Genomic DNA, 21,232 nt, shown 5'->3' on the forward strand with positions numbered 1-21,232 from the left:
ATCCTTAACAACATCAATCTAAGCTTGTGCTCTTGTGCTCCATCTCTAGTGACCTCATTGTCGATGTTAGACCGTCATTATCCTTCCTTCCTCTTTTGATACAAGAGAGAAAACTTTCACGGCCTGTGTCATCTTGAATAAAATCGTTTTGCGTATCGGACCATCTCAGTTTTAAACTAACACCACCTGGATTGTGACTGACCCATCAATTTTCAAGAAGTCCGTTTGCTTGCCCAGCAGTCACCTATGCAACAACAGAAAACTATAGAACCTAGTGGAACAATTTAGGGCCGCAGTAGCACGAATGGACAGGATAGCTTCATACAACACGATATGATACGATAATGCAGTGCCTGTACTACGAAGGAACACTGCATCTTAATTCGAATAACACAGGCACGGTAAAATATTTATTCGCGACACTAGGCAAGTAACTTTAAAGTAAAATATCTCCCCTGTACGGGAATTTACGTAATGGATGAATGAGTACAGGATGTACACACATGGAAGTTTGGGTCTGGCCGTGGGTCGTGCTCGGATACCCGCATGGTATGGCGACGCTCGCGATATGCGGGAACTTTGGGTTCCACTCACGATTCGGTACAAATTTAGACTGTCGTCATTCAATTATACAGATGATGTTTCTCCATATTTACAACTGCGAATATATTTCATTTATGGGATGGCTACAAGTTGCCTACGATCTCAGTTCCACTGATCCAACTCCAACGGGCCGCATGTGTTTGTTAGCCAGCGGCTGTTCTGGACCCAGAGGTAGCTGAGTGGATGCCGGCACGGTAGCTCAGCGTGTTCGGTCAGAGGATCAGCTGCCCTGTGTAATAAAAACCTGGGTTAATCGATCAACTACGAACTTAAACGGATGTCTTACGATGTACGCCCCGAGCAGATGCAACGAACAAAAGCGAACAAAATGAGATTAAAAAAAAAAGAAAAAAGAAAAAAAAAGGTGGTCAGCGCGACAGAATATCAATCCTAAGGGCCCGGGTTCGATTCCCGGCTGGGTCGAAGATTTTCTCCGCTCAGACACTGGGTGTTGTGTTGTCTTCATCATCAATTCATCCCCATCGACGCGCATGTCAACAAAGTGGTGTCAAATGGAAAGACTTGCACCCGACGAACGGGCTACTCGCCGGGATGCCCTAGTCACACGACATTTACATTTTACAGGAAGAGTGTCGCACCCCACGAAGTCTTGCTACAGGAAAACGTTGCTGTCCTGCCTGCCTGCCAATAAGCAGCTAGAGCAGCACAGATGATAGTCCCTCCACAAGAACCTACACTTTTTTTTAAAAAATTGCCGTTGTAGTATAGTAAAACAGATCGTCAGATGACAGCCAGATTAGGACGGTACATAAGAAATGCCATCTCCAGAAACCAATAACCCAGTCACCCTTATAAGAAGCCGTACAAGGCGTAGTTTAAAATCCACAAAAGGATTTCATCAGATGAGTAGATCCTCCTCTTGTGGTTTTCGGGCAGCTTATGCGTCATTACTAGATGAAACTTATTAAATAACTCAGTTAGCCTTTCAAATGTACAACTGAGCAAACTCATATACTATCTTATAAATTGCTGGCTGAACTGCACCATCTACTAAATCGCGATGTGTATTTACTTATTTATTTATTCTGTTGTAGACCTCTGGTTTCTCCTTCCCGCAATCCATTACGATAACTGAACCGACCGTCGTGTGTATCGGTGCCGTGAGGACGCGGAGTGCCGAGGGCTGAGTGCGCGAGCGGGGATCTGCCTGGTGAGGTGCAGCAGACAGCAGACAGCAGACAGCAGACGGCGGCCAGCAGACACCTGTTGCTACTCACTGGGCGCGGGGTCGTCCTGGACGACGAGCGAGGAGAGGTCGGTGGCGGCGCCGGCGGCGCTGCGCGCGCTGCACGAGTAGGCGCCCGTGTCGGCGTAGGCGAGTCTGCGCACGCGCAGCTCCGTGCCGTTGCCCACCAGCTCGTACTTGCGCTGCGTCAGCCGCAGCGGCTCGTCGTTCTTCAGCCACTCCACCTGACGAACGCATCGCGTTTGAACCCACCGTAGCCAAGATGACCAAGGGACCGAAATTTACGCACTGCCATTTCGCCGCAGCATCGGTTCGAAGCGAAATACCATTAACACAGGGTTTACCCCGATTAGCAGCGGAAACTGACAGTGGTTGAAAGCACCAGGTGATCAAAAACTCAGTATAAATTTGAAAACTGAATAAATCACGGAATAATGTAGATAGAGAGGTACAAATTGACACACATGCTTGGAATGACATGGAGTTTTATTAGAACCAAAAAAATACAAAAGTGCAAAAAATGTCCGACAGATGGCGCTTCATCTGATCACTATAGCAATAATTAGCATAACAAAGTAAGACAAAGCAAAGATGATGTTCTTTACAGGAAATGCTCAATATGTCCACCATCATTCCTCAACAATAGCTGTAGTCGAGGAATAATGTTGTGAACAGCACTGTAAAGCATGTCCGGAGTTATGGTGAGACATTGGCGTCGGATGTTGTCTTTCACCGTCCCTAGAGATGTCGGTCGATCACGATACACTTCCGACTTCAGGTAACCCCAAAGCCAATAATCGCACGGACTGATCGGACGGATGCAAGCGATCTTTCACGCGTATAGCAATATGGGGTGGAGCGCCATCCTGCATAAACATCGTACGTTCCAGCAGGTGTTTATCAGCCAGGCTGGGGATGATGCGATTCTGTAACATATCCGTGCACCTCTCACCCGTCACGGTATCAATTTTGCTGTCCAGCGCCATCTGTCGGACATTTTGTGAAGTTTTTTTGGTTCTAATAAAACCCCATGTTATTTCAAGCATGTGTGTCAATTTTTACCTCTCTATCTACATTATCCCGTGGTTTATTAAGTTTTCAAATTTATACTGACTTTTTGATCACCCGGTATATGATAACTGAAGGAAGAACGTTGGAGGGAACATGGATCCGCAAACAAGCTGTTTGCGAGATAATAGCGAACGTAAAGTTACGAGTTGCTACTGACCGCAGTATGAAATATTATCCTAGCAGTACAAAATGAATGTTCAATGCATTACGAAGAAAAAGGATCACTTCTTCGGAACCGCGTAATTGTCTCCCATTATGAAAGCATTATTTCGAAATTTGGCTCGAAGTTGCCTACAACTTACCTCTATAATGATGAAAAATCGTGTGCTGTGCAACGTCACATTCGGGTTCGGCGATGTTTCAAACTGTTAGGTGTCGCCAAATGCGAAAAGCAGGTCAGAGCTCAAAAGCTCATGTAAGATATAAGGTAGTTTAATAACGTCACACTGGCACCAACTGTCTCCACAATTTGCCCATCGCCACCGTGAGCGTGTCAAGCGATGGAGAGGTCGTCATCCTCCCTCCCTCTTTCCCTTACTCACATTTCACCCCTCCTCTGCCATGGAGACCAGAACTAGCGTTGAAGCTGTGCGCTTTCCTTATGGCTGGCTAAAGTGAACGTTTCAGACACAGTGCTGCTCAGAATCAATACAAAAAGGCCTTAGGTGATGGCACAGAGGTGGCCAAAGAAACAACCTCTATCGTTGAGCGTTGATTCCCAACATTTCGCGGTCTAAAATGACAGTTTGTAGTATGGTGAGCAATTGGACGATGTTCTTCACAATTTTTGTCGCTGCTGACAGCCCATGGACTGTTCAACTATTCTCTGATGACATCGAGGTACAGCAACCGCAATGAAAGCGATCGCAATCTCCTGGAGTGCAGTGCTACCGAAATTTTTGCTGTTGTGTAGAGCATGCAACCACAAGGGACAGCTTAAAACCATTCGATGAAATGAGTAGGATCAAATGCAGGAAAGGCTGTTCACATTTTTCCGTACTTCGTATTTCGAGCGCTCCTGTGGCGTAATCAAGAAGTGAGGGTGTTTGTGTGTGTGGGGTGGGGGGGGGGGGGGGGGGGGTAGAGTGGAGCGGGACAGATGGCGGGGGAGGTTTATGACATTGGCACATGCATAAACAAAAGGGCAAAAGTTTCCTCCCTAGTTCGGCAACACCCTCCATATTATTCGCCCTCCTTTGTTGATGTCTTGGCAATCTGTATATACAGAGGCAACCAATGATAATAGCCCTAGGAGCTGCAAGCAATATACGCTGCTCCTCTTATGCCTATTAGCAGGCATCCCGAACGGTTTTCTTGTCTAGAAGATCCTATGAATACGCAGCAGGTTTTCGCAATACAGGTACATTTTTAAAGTGCTCAACAAATACAGGTGGGGGAGGGAGGGTACAGAGGGTGTTGCTGCACTAGATCATGTCCTTTCACTGATGCATGTGTAGTGAAGTCGAAAGAAAACAAGATATCAGGTCAGGGGAGTAGGCCTATAGGGTAATATCCACAGCAGCAGAAAATGGTATAGCGGCAGTAAGATTCGTTATGAATAGGAAGGTACGGCAGAGGGTGTGTTACTGTGAACAGTTCAGTGATAGGGTTGTTCTCGTAAGAATCGATAGCAAACCAACACCGACAACGGTAGTTCAAGTATAAATGCCGACAAATCAAACCGAAGATGAAGAGGTAGAGAAAGTCTATGAGTACATTGAAAGGGTAATTAAGTACGTAAAGTGAGATGAAAATCTGATAGCCATGGGGGACAGGAATGCAGTGGTAGGAGGAGAAGTGGAAGAAAGAGTTACAGGAGATTATGGGCTTGGTAGTAGCAATGAGAAAAGAGAGAGACTAATTAAGTTCTGCAATAAATTTCAGCTAGTAACAGCGAATACTCTGTTGAAGAAACACAAGAGGAGGAGATATACTAGGAAAATACCGGGAGATATAGGAAGATTTCAGTTACGTCAGGCAGAGATACCGAAATTGGATATTAGATTTGAGCTGTACCCCGGAGTAGATATAGACTCAGATCACAATTTAGTAGAGATATTCAGGAAAATTCAGGAATTCAGAAATACAAGTCACCTAGGAATTAAATAAATAGGAACTGCAAGGGCAGCTATGGCGCAATGGCTACTTGCAAAATGTGAAGAAATAGAGAAATAATTGTCGGAAGAACTGACTCAGCATACAGGAAAGACAAAATCGCCTTCGGTGAATTGTAAAGCAAGAACGGCAACATTAAGAGCGAGATGCGAATTGTACTCTTAAATGCAGAGAAGAGGGCGGATAGGTGCAAAGAGTACACTGAAGTGATAGAAGAAGAAATAGGAGATCCAGTATTGGAATCAGAATTCGAAAGAGCACTGTATGACTTTAAATCAAGTAAGCTGCAAGGATAGATAACATTGCATCAGAATTCCTAAAATCATTGGCAGAAGTGGCAACAAAATGACTATTCACGTTGGTTCGTAGAAAGTATGAGTCAGGTGATATACCATCTGACTTTCGGAATAACATCATCCCCACACTTCCGAAGACTTCAAAAGCAGACAAATGCGAAAATGATCGCACAATCTGCGAAACAGTGTCCAAGACACTGACAAGAATATTATACAGAAGAGTGGAATGGAAAACAAAACTTAGGATTTGTAAGATGACGATCAGGAAAGGAACAGGCATAAGAGAGGCAGTTCTCAAGTTGCGGCTAATAATAGAAGTAAGACTACAGAAAAATCGATACGTTCCTGTGATTTGTCGACCTGGAAAAAGCGTTTGACAATGTAAAATACTGCAAGATGTTAGAAATTCTAAGCCTAATAACGGTAAGCTCTGAGGAAAGAGGGAGAATATACAATATGTACGACAGTCAAATGGGAACAATCAGAGTGGAAGACCAAGAATGAAGTGCTCGGGTTAGGAAGGCTGTAAGACAGGGATGCAGTCTTTTGACTCTACTGTTCATTCTATAGATCGAAGAAGCTATGACGGAAGTAAAAGAAAGTTTCAGGGGTTGAATTAAATTTCAAGGCGAAAGGATATTAGTGATAAGATTCACTGGTAACAATACCATCCTCAGTGAAAATAAAGGAGAATTACAAGACGTGTTGAGTGGAACGAACTTTCTAGCGAGAATAGAATATGGACTGAGGGTAAATCGAAAAAGATGAAAGTAATGAGGAGCTGCAGAAATGAGAACAACGAAAATCTTAACATCATGATTGGTGATCACGAAGTACATGAAGTTAAAAATCTCTGCCACTTATTCAGCAAAATAACTGAAGACGGATGGAGCCAAGAGGAAATTAAAAGCAGACTAGGACTTGGGAAAAGGGCATTCCGTGCCAAGAGAACTCTAACAGCACCAATCATAGGCCTTAATTTGAGGAAGAACTTTCTTGGAATGTACGTTTCGAGCACGGCATTGTTTGGTAGTGAAACCTGGGCTGTGTGTAAACCGGAACAAGAGAGAATCGATGCATTTGAGATGTGATGCTACAGAAGAATGCAGAAAATTAGGTGACCTGATAAGGTAAGGGAAGAAGAGGGGAAATGAAAATATGGAAAACACTGACAAGAAGATGGGACAGGACGGTAGGACATCTGTTAAGATACCAGGCAGCAGTAGCTTTCATGTCACTAGAAGAAGTTGTAGTGGATAAAACTGAAAGGGAAGACAGAGACGGGAATATATGCAGCAAACAATTGACGACATAGTTTGTAAGTGCTACTCTGAGATGAAGAGGTTCCCACACGATAGGAATTCGTGGCTAGGTGCGTCAAACCAGTCATAAGACTGATGACTCAAAAAACAAAACAGAAAACCACGAATGAAATTTTGTTCACGAGTGCGACATTCAGTTCTGTACCTGTCGTCCTCTTACTTTTCTTCACAATCCTCATCAATGATTGTTCGTGAGGATCAGCGAACAGACACGTTCATCCGCATTATGAATTGTGACTTAGCGTAAGATGGTTTTCCGCTTTCCCTGCATACGATATGATTTTCGCTGCGGTGTCTCTTGAACCACTGTCTTGGTTACTGAACACCAGTCATATGAACACCAACTACTTGCCCACGTTCACTTCACTTAGCTTCGACATAATGCATTCACAATTACATAAAACACTCTTGTCACCACCTATGACACTTGCAGTGTGTTGTGGATATTGCACAGGTGCCATCGGTGGTCAAATACAACACTGCAAGCTGCAGACTTGGCTATCATCTGCATTTCAAGCGTTTTCTGCGGACAAGCAATGTGTCCATATTTTCTTCTTTTACAGTAGAGACAGAAAACTGAACTAAATCGGTTTCGTGCAGTTAGTTATATACATGTAAAAGTCAAATATGACCTAAGGAGAAAGAGGAGGACGTCTTTGATGGTGCTCGACACGTTCCTTTTCTGCAGTATACTGGAGTTTCAATTTAATATTGGGATCATGGTGCTTCTTTCGAAATTCAATGTTTCTGAATAATATTTTACTTTTTGCTTACCCAGTCAGCATCTAAAGCACGAGATGTCGTTGTTGTCGGACATGATGCTACTGAATCCCAAACCTGCGTCTTGTCTTGAGAGTTATAGACTAAAGTTTATTTCACGTAATTTTGTTGTTTTTTATAGGCGGTGTGGGTACGTAGGCGTACTTCCAGAGGTTGTACAGCTTCTCTCAGTCGATAATTGCCCATCGTCAAGACGGCAATATTTATGTTGCACGTAGCACTGTGCAGACTTTCAGCTGAGAAGGTCAAGTCATGGTATTCTGGAATAGGGAGAACTCTTTTCAGGTTTCTAGGAGCGAATTTACCATACGAATCATCGTTCAGCTAGGTTCCTTTATAGAATGTAGGTCATCAAGTTCCATAGTCGACGAAAGATCAGTATAAACCTTGTTATCGTTTCTTGAGGATTGTGAGCTGACCAACGTCATCCTCTGTGTCTTCCCTCCTTCCACCACCATGCTTCGGACTAGTTCCTTATCTGCAGTGAATGTAAAATTGACGGCACTGCGAACCCATGTTATCGTGCAAATAAGTTTCCTTTTCGCTGCAAAACAGTGCGCTGATCTACTTAGAACCATAATCGTCAATAAAAAGGGGAAATATATTTTGAAATAGTTGCCTTTCTACACTAAGCGATTCATTTATGTTCAAGCAAGCATTTCTCGTGTTTGTTTTCATCTTTTTGTCCAATCCCTTTAGTTATGATGTAAAATAAGACGGTGTGTTACCCAGATGCCGTAAGGAGCTGGTGCACGGAGCTGCTGCGTAGAACATACTGATGCTCATCACACACTGCCAGCTAGCTAGTAAGGCTAGGAGTTATGGAGGGAGGCTCCGCTCACCAGTGCTCACGTGAACCGTAACAAAATGGAATAAATTTGACAAATGTAGGGTGTATAAATATAAAAACACTGGACCTGAAAACAAATACATTATTGCTCAGAATATTCTAAGGTATTTAAATAAAAAATTTAAAAAGATATAATTAAAAATAAATAATATATATTGCTATCAGGACTGATTTTTATTGTAAAAGCATTTTCGAAATACTATATTTCAACTACGTTTGTACGAACTTGGCCAATACTTTTTAGTGAAGTCGGTGGGGACAAGCAACTACACATTTGCTACTATCTTGCCAACAACACATTTTCAGGAACTTGTTTGCTGGAATGTTTTAGATTCTATTATCGTGTATTTTCACCAGACTCAGTTTCCACTGTTAATTCTGAAACGAAATCACGGGAAAACGTCGTTTATTCGAAACATAGCTTCGCATCAGTCATGGGAAGACCTAACACACTGCAATAAATACCAAGTCTGTACAAATCTACTGTTTTCTAAGAGTGAACGTGATCGGAAAGAGCGCAGAGAGCGGCTTTTCAGGAACGTACTTACGATGTCACTGTACTCATACCGACAAAAGAAATGCCTCCACAAGAAATCGGAACATGTGTTACTGATACAAATTTAATTGTTTCTGACGCTAAACTTTTGTGAATGTATAATACATACAGCAGACTAAACAAAGTGTTTATTTTCGTCCAAATCCCTATAAAAAAGAGGAGTCTTCCACTTCGGCTGTTGGTGACAAGTATTCGCTTTATTAAAGCTCGTATGACTGGCCAACTTTCAAGCGCAGTATGCACAGTATATTGCAAACTTTTCCAATTATTATACGTATAAGCTTCAAAATTAAAGCCAGAATGTTTACTGGCAGCCACAGTGCTCATCTTCCAAACATGGTTTAATGATCGATTAATTTTACAATATATTAATACCTATTGCACTTCAAAATGGCCCTTAAGGCCGTGATTGTCCATTCGTGCGATCTTGAATAAAGTGGATAATTAGCAACAACAACCGAGGTGGGAAGCTTTAAAATGTCCTTTAATGTCCCACATGAAGACAATTCTTAGTGTTCGGTTTGTCTACTGCTACCTACAATTTACACAGTTTCCATTATTTACCTTAGGGAAAGGTTCTCCGATGACGTGGCAAAACATGGTGGCCTCTTCTCCGGGTCGTTTCGACTGGATTCGGGGTGTGACTTTCACCCGAGGCGTAGCTGCAAAACATAGAAACAAGAGTCTTATAAATCTAATATTTCTGATATGAAAAAAAAAGTTATTTTCACTTCACCACATTACAGAAAAGAGAACGTCTGAGGAGATTATCAAATCATGATCAATGGCAATACTGCGTAGTGTGAATTCAATCATATCGTATTTGGCCGCTCGCAGACGAAGCTATAAATTATTATCTTTTACGACAAATTTTTCTGTGACTAATGATCCACACGTAATCAACGAAGTGTTATAGGAAACAATAGCACATCTAATAAATTTTACTTGCAATAAAGTTCAGCGAATATATCAGTAAAGGTGTATCCATTATAGCGTTCCTATGAGATAGGAAATTTTATAACTTGGGAACTTACGGGCAAAATTAAGGGGTATCTAGTTAAGTGTATTTTTTACAGCTTCCCTGAGCGTTAAGGTAAGACATAGCTAAGGCTTAATGTCCCATCGTCAATAGGATCATTACTGAGTAAACGAGGATGTAAACTGTGAGAAGTGGAGACAGCTTGATTTCATCGGTGCTTTTCTGACTCCTTGGAACTAGCCCTTCGCGAGAAGCGGTCGTTTTTTATCACAGATTAACGTGCGTGTCCTACAGCAATCCCGCTTAATGGTTCATGAATTCGGCCCAGAGGTCACTGATGCGGAAATGTTGACCTCTATCAACGAATCCAATCTAGTTGTTATGTCATAGGCGTCGACTATTCCTCAGGGTCGTAACACAAGAGAATTATTGTTCCTCACTTCTGCACTGTAGACTGTCTGAGGAAAACCATCCGCACATTAGTGGACGTTAATATGGGGAATGTCCACCCTTCGTCTTTATGACGGCCTGAACTCTACAGGGGATACTTTTGACAGAGTGCCTCAATCTCTGTGATGGAATGGCAGCCCATTCTTCCTCGAGAGCCAAAACCGGGGAAAATAGCGATGTCGGACACTATGGTCTGGAGCGAAGTCGACCTTTCAACTAAACAACGGGTGTTCTGTTGGGTACAGGTCAAGACCCTGGACAGGCCAGTCCATTTAAGTGATGTTACCGCCCAAACAACATTGCCTGAAAAGATGCTGCTTTATCAGAGTTATGCTGATAAAAACATCGTCTCCGACGTATTCATCAACTCTAAGCACTACGCTATGTTGTAAAATCTGTTCATACACTTCCGCATTTAGTTGTTTCTTAAACGCAATACATGAAGGACAACCTAGCAAGGTAAATCACCGCCTTATCAAAACACCAGGTACTCAGCGCTTTACTGTTGGCACTACAAATGATGGCAGGTAACTTTTCACAGGCATTTGCAAAACCCTAACCCTTCCATTAGATTACTACAAGGTATAGCGTGGTCCGCCACATCTGGCATCGCTAAACATTGAGGGCATAAATGTACCCCTGAGACAGGGGAAGCGTCTTAAGACTGGCAATCAAAGCCTAGCCACTACGTAACTTCTTCATTAAAAAAGAAAAAAAAAACGCATCAGGAATGGCGGCAGAAGACTTCCCCAGTGGAAGCAATCCTCGTTCTGCCAAGGGCCTTGTCAGGCAGGGCGAAGGGGCGAACAGACGGTCAGGGCACTGTCTTGCTCTTGAGGCGGAAACTGCACATAAAAAGGATGAAGAACCAACAATGATCAATGGTATGAATATGCAGAAGACAACAGGAATCTGATAAATTGAACAACCAACGAAAGGGTGACACTCTACGAGTCGGAGCATGGAGTGTCATAAGTTTGAACTTGGTAGGGAAGCTTGGAAACCTGGAAAGCAAAATTCAACCGCACAATCTAAGCATTGTGGGAGTCCGCGAAGTGAAAATAAGATAAGAATTCCAAGTTCGATGAGTGTAGGGCAATCCTAACACAAAATGATTTAACAAGAGTAGGATTCAATACCAATAGGAAGGTAAGGAAGAGAGTGAGTTACTGTGAACTCTTCAGTGACAGGGTTGTCCCCATCAGACCAACGCCTGAGATAGTAGTTCAGGTATACATGCCGACGTCACAAGTAGAAGACGAAGAGAGGCAGTACACGTGATTCGGACAGCGTGCGATCTGCGGACCGCAGTTTGACTGAATTAAAATGTTATTTCGATTTTCTTTTTATCGAAGATAAAGTTTTGAATTTATTCGTCGTTTTTGAGCTACCTGCCTTTGTGAGCTGTTTGTAAAATTTACAATCAATATGGAATGTATGCCACTTCGTTACTTTGTTCTTTGATGGCTACTGATAAATTATTTCCACTGTTAGTATGTGTTCACAGAGTCTCGTTGTAAAATAATTCCCACCTTGACCGAAAAATAATTTTCCACAGTCAGTACTCAAGATCTAAAAAATATTGTGGGTTGTTGTAGCCAATGGCATATGTGTACTCTTATTGTGCTCTGCAACCTGAACCCGGTTTTTAGGTTTTGCATTTGTAGGACGTGTTGGAGTTTACCTGATACTTTCCCCAAGTCAGATAATGCAATTTATTTGTCTTTCTACTTATTTTGCCCTCAGTTAAGTGAAAATTTCTACTTTTAATTTAATATTATTAATTTCGTTTATTTTGCAATAAATCAAGTCGAAAATATCCATTGTATGCTATAGTCTTTGGTTACTAAACACAGGATTTAATCCGAAGAAGAAATTTCTGAGAATGCAAATTTGGAGCACAGAATTGTACGTAGTGAAACATGGAATGTGGGACAAAAATCGAAGCGTCTAAGATAGAGCTAAAAAAATATAGTGTTAAAAGTTGTATAGCTTTATAAGATAAAAATGAGAAGATTGTTAGCATAGTCGGCGAGCAAACAAACGGAGAACACTGTCAAAAGAAGCGACAGGATGACAGGACATTTGTTAAGACGTTAGGGGATAACTTCCATGATACTGCATGGACCTGTAGACGGTACAAACTGTAGATGAAGATTCGAATACAAATAACGAATAATTGTGGGCATAGAGGGAAGTGGTACACTGCGATGAGGAGATTGGCACGATAAATAAATTCGTTGCGCGCCCACATGAAGCCAGTCAAAAGATGAATGACAAAACAAAGACCTAAAAAAAGAAAAAGAAAACAAGCAATAACATTTCTGCAGAAGGTGGCATCTTTTCGTTGTTACCTGTTCCGATGTTTGTGGAAGCCACTGTATGGTAACGTCAAGGCTTGTTTCTAGCTTGATGTGAGGTTTCTCAGGAATTCTAGGGAAGACCCTGTCAGAGGTCCACTCTCTGGGTGTTCGTGTATTACTACGAGAATGCTTCCGCAACTAGATGAACGTCGGGTCAATTACTTGATATTTCGGATGAGGTTTAAATGCAGGAAATATTGCAGAAAATTGGAATACTACGAGCATACCATTAAAGTTATGTTAAACAGCATTTTCATTTCTTCATATGCAAATATTGCAACAAAGAGCATCCTTGGTGCCTAAATAGTTCAAGTAGAGTTGCTAAAATTAGATTACGAACAGTAGTTTTCATTCCGCTTAAAATCATAAAGAAACAATTAGGAAGTGATTAACCGATAAACTTGTAATGGGTTGGCAACACTAAATTTGCTGTCAACGATGAGTCCAGTTTAGCACTCTCATTATCAATCATGCCCCTTCTAAACGGGCTTAAGAGATAGTGACTATTTCACGACAGCAGATAGCTTCCATCACGCGCTGCAAATAAACTTTTGAAAAGACTTGACAGGAAGTGGCATCTTCTGCAGGAGTTCTGTTAGTGGGGGAAGGATTTGTCCAATGAAATGTGACCAGTTCTGACTCTGAGGTATATTTGTTGACTGGGCGAAATATTAAAACAAGTTCATGGAGCAGCTAGACGTGCTCTCTGGCGCGAAGATGGCGGTTTATGGCATTCAGGAACTGGCTACAACCAACTTAAATACACAGACCAAAAAAAAGGAAACGAGTGGTTGTGGTAGGTTCGTTTCTACATCTGAAAGACGATATCTATTCAGATTTTGCTCCAGTCGTATGAAATTGGTGCTAGTAGCGCCACTATGAGGATACAAATCAGATTTGCTTTAAATACGCGATGTAACGGTCATGAGAGTTAGCTACCATTGAGATTACGCATGGTGAGTTGATGTTAGTCAAGAATGTCTTTAAGGCGGCAAAGGCACCTTTATCAACACCTCATTGGGTTTGAACATGGTGGCGCAATTGCGATTCGAGAAGCTGGATGTTTCTTTTACGATACTTCAGAAAGACTTGACCGGATTGTAGCCACCGTACATGGTTGGCTCTGAGCACTATGGGACTCAACATCTTAGGTCATAAGTCCCCTAGAACTTAGAACTACTTAAACCTAACTAACCTAAGGACATCACACACACCCATGCCCGAGGCAGGATTCGAACCTGCGACCGTACATGGTTGCTGGCAGCGGTGGACACGGGTATATGCGGTCGCAAGAAGCAAGAAGACCGGCCTCCGGACAGCCACGTGGCACTACCGACAGGGAACATCATCGTAGTGCATCTGCAGCAGCAATCTGAGCAGTAGTTGGGACTACAGTAACACAACGAAATGTTAGATGTCGGTTACGTCAAGGACGGCTCCGAGCCAGACGCCTTGTAGCATGTATCCCACTAACCATAGACCACCACCATTTGCCATTTCAGTGGTGTCATGAGAGACGCCACTGGAGGGCTGGGTGGAGGTCTATTGCGTTTTCTGATGACAGCTGGTCTGCCTCGGTGCCAGTGATGGCCGTGTGGTGGTTAGAAGCAGACCGACTAAGGGCCTTCAACTAACCGGTATTCGTATTAAGACCCACCTGGAGGTTTGGTCTTGGTTGCGATTCCGTATGATTATCGCATGAAATGGTTCAAATGGCTCTGAGCACTATGGGACTTAACTTCTATGGTCATCAGTCCCCTAGAACTTAGAACTACTTAAACCTAACTAACCTAAGGACATCACACACATCCATGCCCGGGGCAGGATTCGAACCTGCGACCGTAGCAGCCGCGTGGCTCCGGACTGACGTGCCTAGAACCGCTCGGCTACCGCGGCCGGCTTATCGCATGAACCCTGACTGAAAATTTTCTACATAAATCTAGTAATTCGACCTGTTGTGTTGCCATTCATAAACAGCATCCCATGGCACGTTTTCCAAAAGAATAAGGATGACCTCATATCGCTGTTGTAACCCAACATATTCTATAGAGTGTGAGAAGTTGCCTTCGCCGTCTCTAATGCAGACCTGTCTCCAATAGATCGTGTATTGCACATCGTCGGAAGACTACTGCAGCGTCATTCACAACCAGTATTAACCCTTCCTGTATTGAGCGGCCTACTCCAACAGGCATGGAACTTCATCCAGCAAACTAATGTCCGGCCCCTATACAAAACAATGCGTTCACGCCTGTATCCTTGCATTCAACATTCTGCCGTTCACACCGGTTATTAATGTAGCAGCATTTCACATTTGCAGTGGCCAGTCTCACGCTTATATTAACCTGTGACCTTGCAGTGTGAATCATTTAAATTTGTCACCTAGCCAAATACGTATATTCCCAACATCTTATTACTCTACATTCATTATCGTTTGCTGTTGCGCTCATTTTTTTCCGTCGGTGTACTTCGCCAACTGCGCTTTGACCTGTGTGTGAGAAGTGAAATTATCACTATTCCTAGTATACTAATAAATTTCTTACCTCTTCTTTTTTCTGACCTTTATCCAGTATACGTATGAGGTCGACATATTAATTTTTGGATTTGCCAGTGTTTGTGGTAGAGCGTGGCCAGATGCCCTTATAGATTCCATTGCCCCTCACCTCTACTCCCAAAAACGGAATTGGTGCATTCGTATCAACACCTGCCTGCATCCCATGAGAAAAAGTGGGAACGTTTTATAAATGTTTTCAGATCGTGGAAATCATGCGGGACAAGCGTAGCAGCTAAGAAGCCGAGTATTCAACTAGTGGGTATGTAGGTTACTATCTAAAACCTCCGTTTAGGCCGGCCAGCACATCGGTTCTCGTCGTTAATCCGCCAGGCGCTTCTCTCCGAATCCCCCCAGTGACGTGCTAACGCGACCGGCTTTCCGGCAGTCTCATGACACACATACGTACAGGGTGAGTCTGGTGAGATGTAACAGCCCTTTTACTTCGTGAACGGCTACACATATCGAAACGTGGCCGTAGGCAAATGTTAGAGCGTCGAGGATCACGTATGTTTTTGTTTGATTCGTCTTTATAGCGCTGGTATTAATGGAGATGCTGAAGCGAGCACTTTCTTTAAATAGAACCCTATACTTTCTATAACTGCATCCGATAGCTCTTGAGAAGATGGTTACAGTGTTATAGCGTTGGTTAATGTTGGCGTTGAAACCTGTAGTAAAAAATTTCGAGAAATTTCTTCGCATGTGAGGGCATGGTGACCAAAAACGGCATTTGCGTTAGGAACACTGCCAAGGAGGTCTGTCGGACCAGGCTGCATGTTTGTATACCCTAATGCAGGCCTGTGCTTCCAGAATAAAGCTTTATTTCTCCTTTAACCAAATTACGACCTAGATGCACGTTCAATTACGAGTGTGTGTATGGAAATACGACATAGACTAGAATGTAGCCGAACACAAAGGGCTTAGGAAACCTATTTCACATTTGTGTATCCTCCCAGATCCACATGCACTGAAACAGTGAAATCAACTGTTGATTCTTCCAATATAAAGAGGTCTCATACGCAGCTACGGTATTAAGTATCTAAATGTTATAGGGAAGTTTTGACCTGCATTCTCTTGTATATGGCTGTGTGCTTCTTAGAGGTAAAAATACATGCTGTTGCACAACTGTCTGCACCTATGCTTCTCTGAATTATATCATATGGGAAACATTCGTTGAACAAAACATTTTATTGAAAATACACTCCTGGAAATGGAAAAAAGAACACATTGACACCAGTGTGTCAGACCCACCATACTTGCTCCGGACACTGCGAGAGGGCTGTACAAGCAATGATCACACGCACGGCACAGCGGACACACCAGGAACCGCGGTGTTGGCCGTCGAATGGCGCTAGCTGCGCAGCATTTGTGCACCGCCGCCGTCAGTGTCAGCCAGTTTGCCGTGGCATACGGAGCTCCATCGCAGTCTTTAACACTGGTAGCATGCTGCGACAGCGTGGACGTGAACCGTATGTGCAGGTGACGGACTTTGAGCGAGGGCGTATTGTGGGCATGCGGGAGGCCGGGTGGACGTACCGCCGAATTGCTCAACACGTGGGGCGTGAGGTCTCCACAGTACATCGATGTTGTCGCCAGTGGTCGGCGGAAGGTGCACGTGCCCGTCGACCTGGGACCGGACCGCAGCGACGCACGGATGCACGCCAAGACCGTAGGATCCTACGCAGTGCCGTAGGCGACCGCACCGCCACTTCCCAGCAAATTAGGGACACTGTTGCTCCTGGGGTATCGGCGAGGACCATTCGCAACCGTCTCCATGAAGCTGGGCTACGGTCCCGCACACCGTTAGGCCGTCTTCCGCTCACGCCCCAACATCGTGCAGCCCGCCTCCAGTGGTGTGGCGACAGGCGTGAATGGAGGGACGAATGGAGACGTGTCGTCTTCAGCGATGAGAGTCGCTTCTGCCTTGGTGCCAATGATGGTCGTATGCGTGTTTGGCGCCGTGCAGGTGAGCGCCACAATCAGGACTGCATACGACCGAGGCACACAGGGCCAACACCCGGCATCATGGTGTGGGGAGCGATCTCCTACACTGGCCGTACACCACTGGTGATCGTCGAGGGGACACTGAATAGTGCACGGTACATCCAAACCGTCATCGAACCCATCGTTCTACCATTCCTAGACCGGCAAGGAAACTTGCTGTTCCAACAGGACAGTGCACGTCCGCATGTATCCCGTGCCACCCAACGTGCTCTAGAAGGTGTAAGTCAACTACCCTGGCCAGCAAGATCTCCGGATCTGTCCCCCATTGAGCATGTTTGGGACTGGATGAAGCGTCGTCTCACGCGGTCTGCACGTCCAGCACGAACGCTGGTCCAGCTGAGGCGCCAGGTGGAAATGGCATGGCAAGCCGTTCCACAGGACTACATCCAGCATCTCTACGATCGTCTCCATGGGAGAATAGCAGCCTGCATTGCTGCGAAAGGTGGATATACACTGTACTAGTGCCGACATTGTGCATGCTCTGTTGCCTGTGTCTATGTGCCTGTGGTTCTGTCAGTGTGATCATGTGATGTATCTGACCCCAGGAATGTGTCAATAAAGTTTCCCCTTCCTGGGACAATGAATTCACGGTGTTCTTATTTTAATTTCCAGGAGTGTAAATGTTCTTCTTAACGAAACCTCGTTTCATGTTGAACGTATGCGTGTAATAGCTACATGGGAAACACTGTGTCACACTTCTTTGATATTGCAATGCAATTTAGTACACACGTAAATGAAATAAAGAAATTACTGTCAATGATTTGGCAACCACACAAGAAAATAACATAAATTTTTCTTCCAAGAAAATAAATTTATCCGTTATTTAAGCATGAGTTCAAACTGTTCACCAAGTACGGAAAGGCGAATTTGCAATGTCCGTTCGAAAGAACGACGAATAAATGCAATTACAGTGGATGATACTGTAGGACATGCGCTGTCGATTCGACGACACATATCACCTGATGTAGGCGAGGTTTCGCCATAGACTGCACCTCTGTGTGCTTTCCAAACAAATAAACCAAGAGGACTCAAATCGGAGAACCTCGCAGGCCATCTGACAATAGAATTTATTCCCATCCAACGTCCAGGAAAATTCCCATTCAATATTCGCCTTACAGCACGGGACGGGTGAGCTGGACAGTCATCGTGTCGCAGCTACATACACTGTTGACTTCCCAGTGCTACCACTTCTAGAATATTCGTCAGAAAGAGTGCGTACGAATGTCTTTCTTGAACGCCTCAGATGATGTAAGGTCCCACAATGTAATTTCCTAATATGCCACACCATACAGTTGCGCTCCACAGCCGTTGATGTTGCACCTGACGAAGCCAGTGTGGATTTTCGGCTGCTCAGTAGTGCACGTTGTGCAAATTTACATTAGCGTTGTTAGTAAACGTTGCTGCATCGGTAAAGAGCACACGTTGGAAAAACGTAGGATACGTCTCTCAGTTGCTGAAGAGCAAACCTACAAAATCGTATACGACTTCCGAAATCAACGTCGTCGAGTGCCTGATGTAGTGAAAACTGATAAGGATGGAAATTCTGGCTGGATGCCAAAGACACTCGTCAGGCTGATACTACCTTCAAAATATGTCTCATACTACCACGCGGAATCATTAACGTCGTAGCCAGAACAGCTTCTTCGTGTTCACTGTCAGTTGCAGTACTCTTTCTTGTCCTCTTTCTGACGTTCAAACAGCCTGTCTTAATGATTCGTGGATCTACCAGGCACCTAGGATTTTGGGGATCCGGATGGATAGCCCTGAGCCGCCGAATTGTTTTTACTGCATACTTTCATAAAAAAGTAGCATATCCAATTTTTCCTCATTGGTGTACATGTCTACAGGCAACTAATGTTAGCCGGCCGTAGTGGCCGTGCGGTTCTAGGCGCTACAGTCTGGAACCGTGAGACCGCTACGGTCGCAGGTTCGAATCCTGCCTCGGGCATGGATGTGTGTGATGTCCTTAGGTTAGTTGGGTTTAAGTAGTTCTAAGTTCTAGGGGACTGATGACCTCAGTAGTTAAGTCCCATAGTGCTCGGAGCCATTTGAACCATTTTTGAACTAATGTTAAAGCAGAAATGAGCGATCTGCAGTACTGACAAGTAAACAGGCAAATGTGCCGATTCCGGCCGCCATGCTCTCACATTCCAGGAAATTTCTGAATTTTTATGACAGGTTTCAATGTCAACATTAACAACGCTGTTTCACTGTAATTGTCTTATCAAGAGCTACCGAATGCAGTTATTGAAGTGTACGACTCTATTTAAAAAACGTACCTGCTTTAATATCTCTGTTGATGGCAACAATAAAAACATTACTTAAACAAAAAAACACATGCCCCTCGGCGCTGTGACATTTGCTGACAACCACATTTCGACATGTGTAACCGTTCACGAAATAAAAGGAATGTTACTTCTTACGTGACTCACCATGTATAGTAGTAATCTTTTCTCTCTCTCTCCTCTTTTTGAACCATTAATCTTTGGACTGGTTGGATGGATTCCGCCACGAATTCCACTCGTGCGCCAACCTCTTCATCCCAGAGTAGCACTTCCAACCTACGTCCCCACTAATTTTTAGGATGTATTCCAATCTGTCTCTCCCTCTACAATTTTTACCCTCTACAGATCCCTCTTGTATAATGGAAGTTAACAGATGTCCTATCATCCTGTCCCTTCTCATTGTCAGTGTTTTCCACATATTCCTTTTCTCTTCGATACTTTCAAATTCATCTACGGCACCACAACTCAAATGCTTCAATTATCTTCTGTTCCGTTTTTCCCTCAATCCATGTTTCACTACCATACAATGCCGTGCTCTAAACGTACATTCTCAGAAATATTTCCCTCAAATTAAGGCCTATGTTTGATCCAGTAGACGTCTCTTGGCCAGGCCCTTTTTGCCATTGCTAGTCTACTTTTGATGTCCTCCTTAATCCGTCGGTCACTGGTTGTTTCGCTGCCTAGATAAAAGAATTCCCTAACTTTATCTACTAAGTTTCTCGCTTTTCTCATTTCTGCCATTCCTCAGTACTTTCGTCTTTCTTCGATATACTCTCAATCCATTTGCTGTACTCATTAGGCTGTTCATTCCATTCAGCAGATCATGTTGTTCTTCTTCAGTTTCACTCAGGATAGCAATGTCATCAGCGGATCGTATCATTGATACCCTTTCACCATGGACTTTCATTCCGTTCCTGAATCTTTCTTTTAATTCCATCACTGCTTCTTCTATGTGCAAACTGAACAGGAGGGGCGGAAGAGTGCATCCCTGTCTTACATTGTTTTTAATCCGAGCACTTCATTCTTGGTCGTCCACTCTTATTATTCCCTCTTGGCACTAATATGTATTATGTATTACCCGTCTCTCTCCTACAGCTTTCCTCTATTTTCCTCAGAATTTCGAACATCTTGCACCATTTCACATTATTGAACACTTTCTCCAGGTCGTGAACGTGACTTGAATTTTCTTTAGTCTTGCTTCCATTATCAACCGCAACGTTAGAACCGTCTCGCTGGTGCCTTTACCTCTCCTAAAACCAAACGTATCATCATCTACCACATCCACATTTTTCTTTTCCATTCTTCTTTATTTTATTCTTGTAAGCATCTTGGATACATGAGCGTTAAGCTGATTTGTGATAATTCTCGCGTTTGTCGGCTCTTGCAATCTTCGGAATTTTGCGGATGGTATATCGCCAGACATACATTCTACAACCAACGTCAATAGTTTTGTGGCCACCATCCCAACGATTTTAGAAATTCTGATGAAATGTTATCTGCCCCTTCTGTCTTATTGGATCTTAAGCACTCCAAAGCTTTCTTAAATTCTGATTCTAATACTGGATCTTCTATCTCTTCTATATCGCCTCCTGTTTCTTCTCCTATCACATCAGACAAATCTTCCTCGTCACAGAAGCCGTCAATATACTCTTTCCACGTATCCGCTTTCTCCTCTGCATTTAACAATGGAATTCGACTTGCAATCTTAATGTTACCACCCTTGCTTTTAATTTCACCAAATGTTTCCAGAATTAAATGAAGTACTGGTGGAAGTAAGGACGTGAGGGCGGGTCCTGAGTCATG

General features: G+C 43.5%; 1 protein-coding gene across 1 annotated transcript in view; it reads right to left on the reverse strand.

Annotated features, from left to right (window-relative positions):
• Nucleotides 1–21,232, reverse strand: part of LOC124773250 (follistatin-related protein 5-like) — a 194,970-nt gene that overhangs the window by 86,808 nt on the left and 86,930 nt on the right. The window contains exons 4-5 of the mRNA XM_047249388.1: nt 9,365–9,462; nt 1,842–2,034 (exon numbers count right to left, since the gene is read on the reverse strand). Of these exons, the coding sequence (XP_047105344.1) occupies nt 1,842–2,034; nt 9,365–9,462 (291 nt within the window). The remainder of the gene's footprint in view (nt 1–1,841; nt 2,035–9,364; nt 9,463–21,232) is intronic.

Source organism: Schistocerca piceifrons, chromosome 1, assembly GCF_021461385.2.
Source record: "Schistocerca piceifrons isolate TAMUIC-IGC-003096 chromosome 1, iqSchPice1.1, whole genome shotgun sequence".
In the NCBI taxonomy this organism is placed as follows: Eukaryota; Metazoa; Arthropoda; class Insecta; order Orthoptera; family Acrididae; genus Schistocerca; species Schistocerca piceifrons.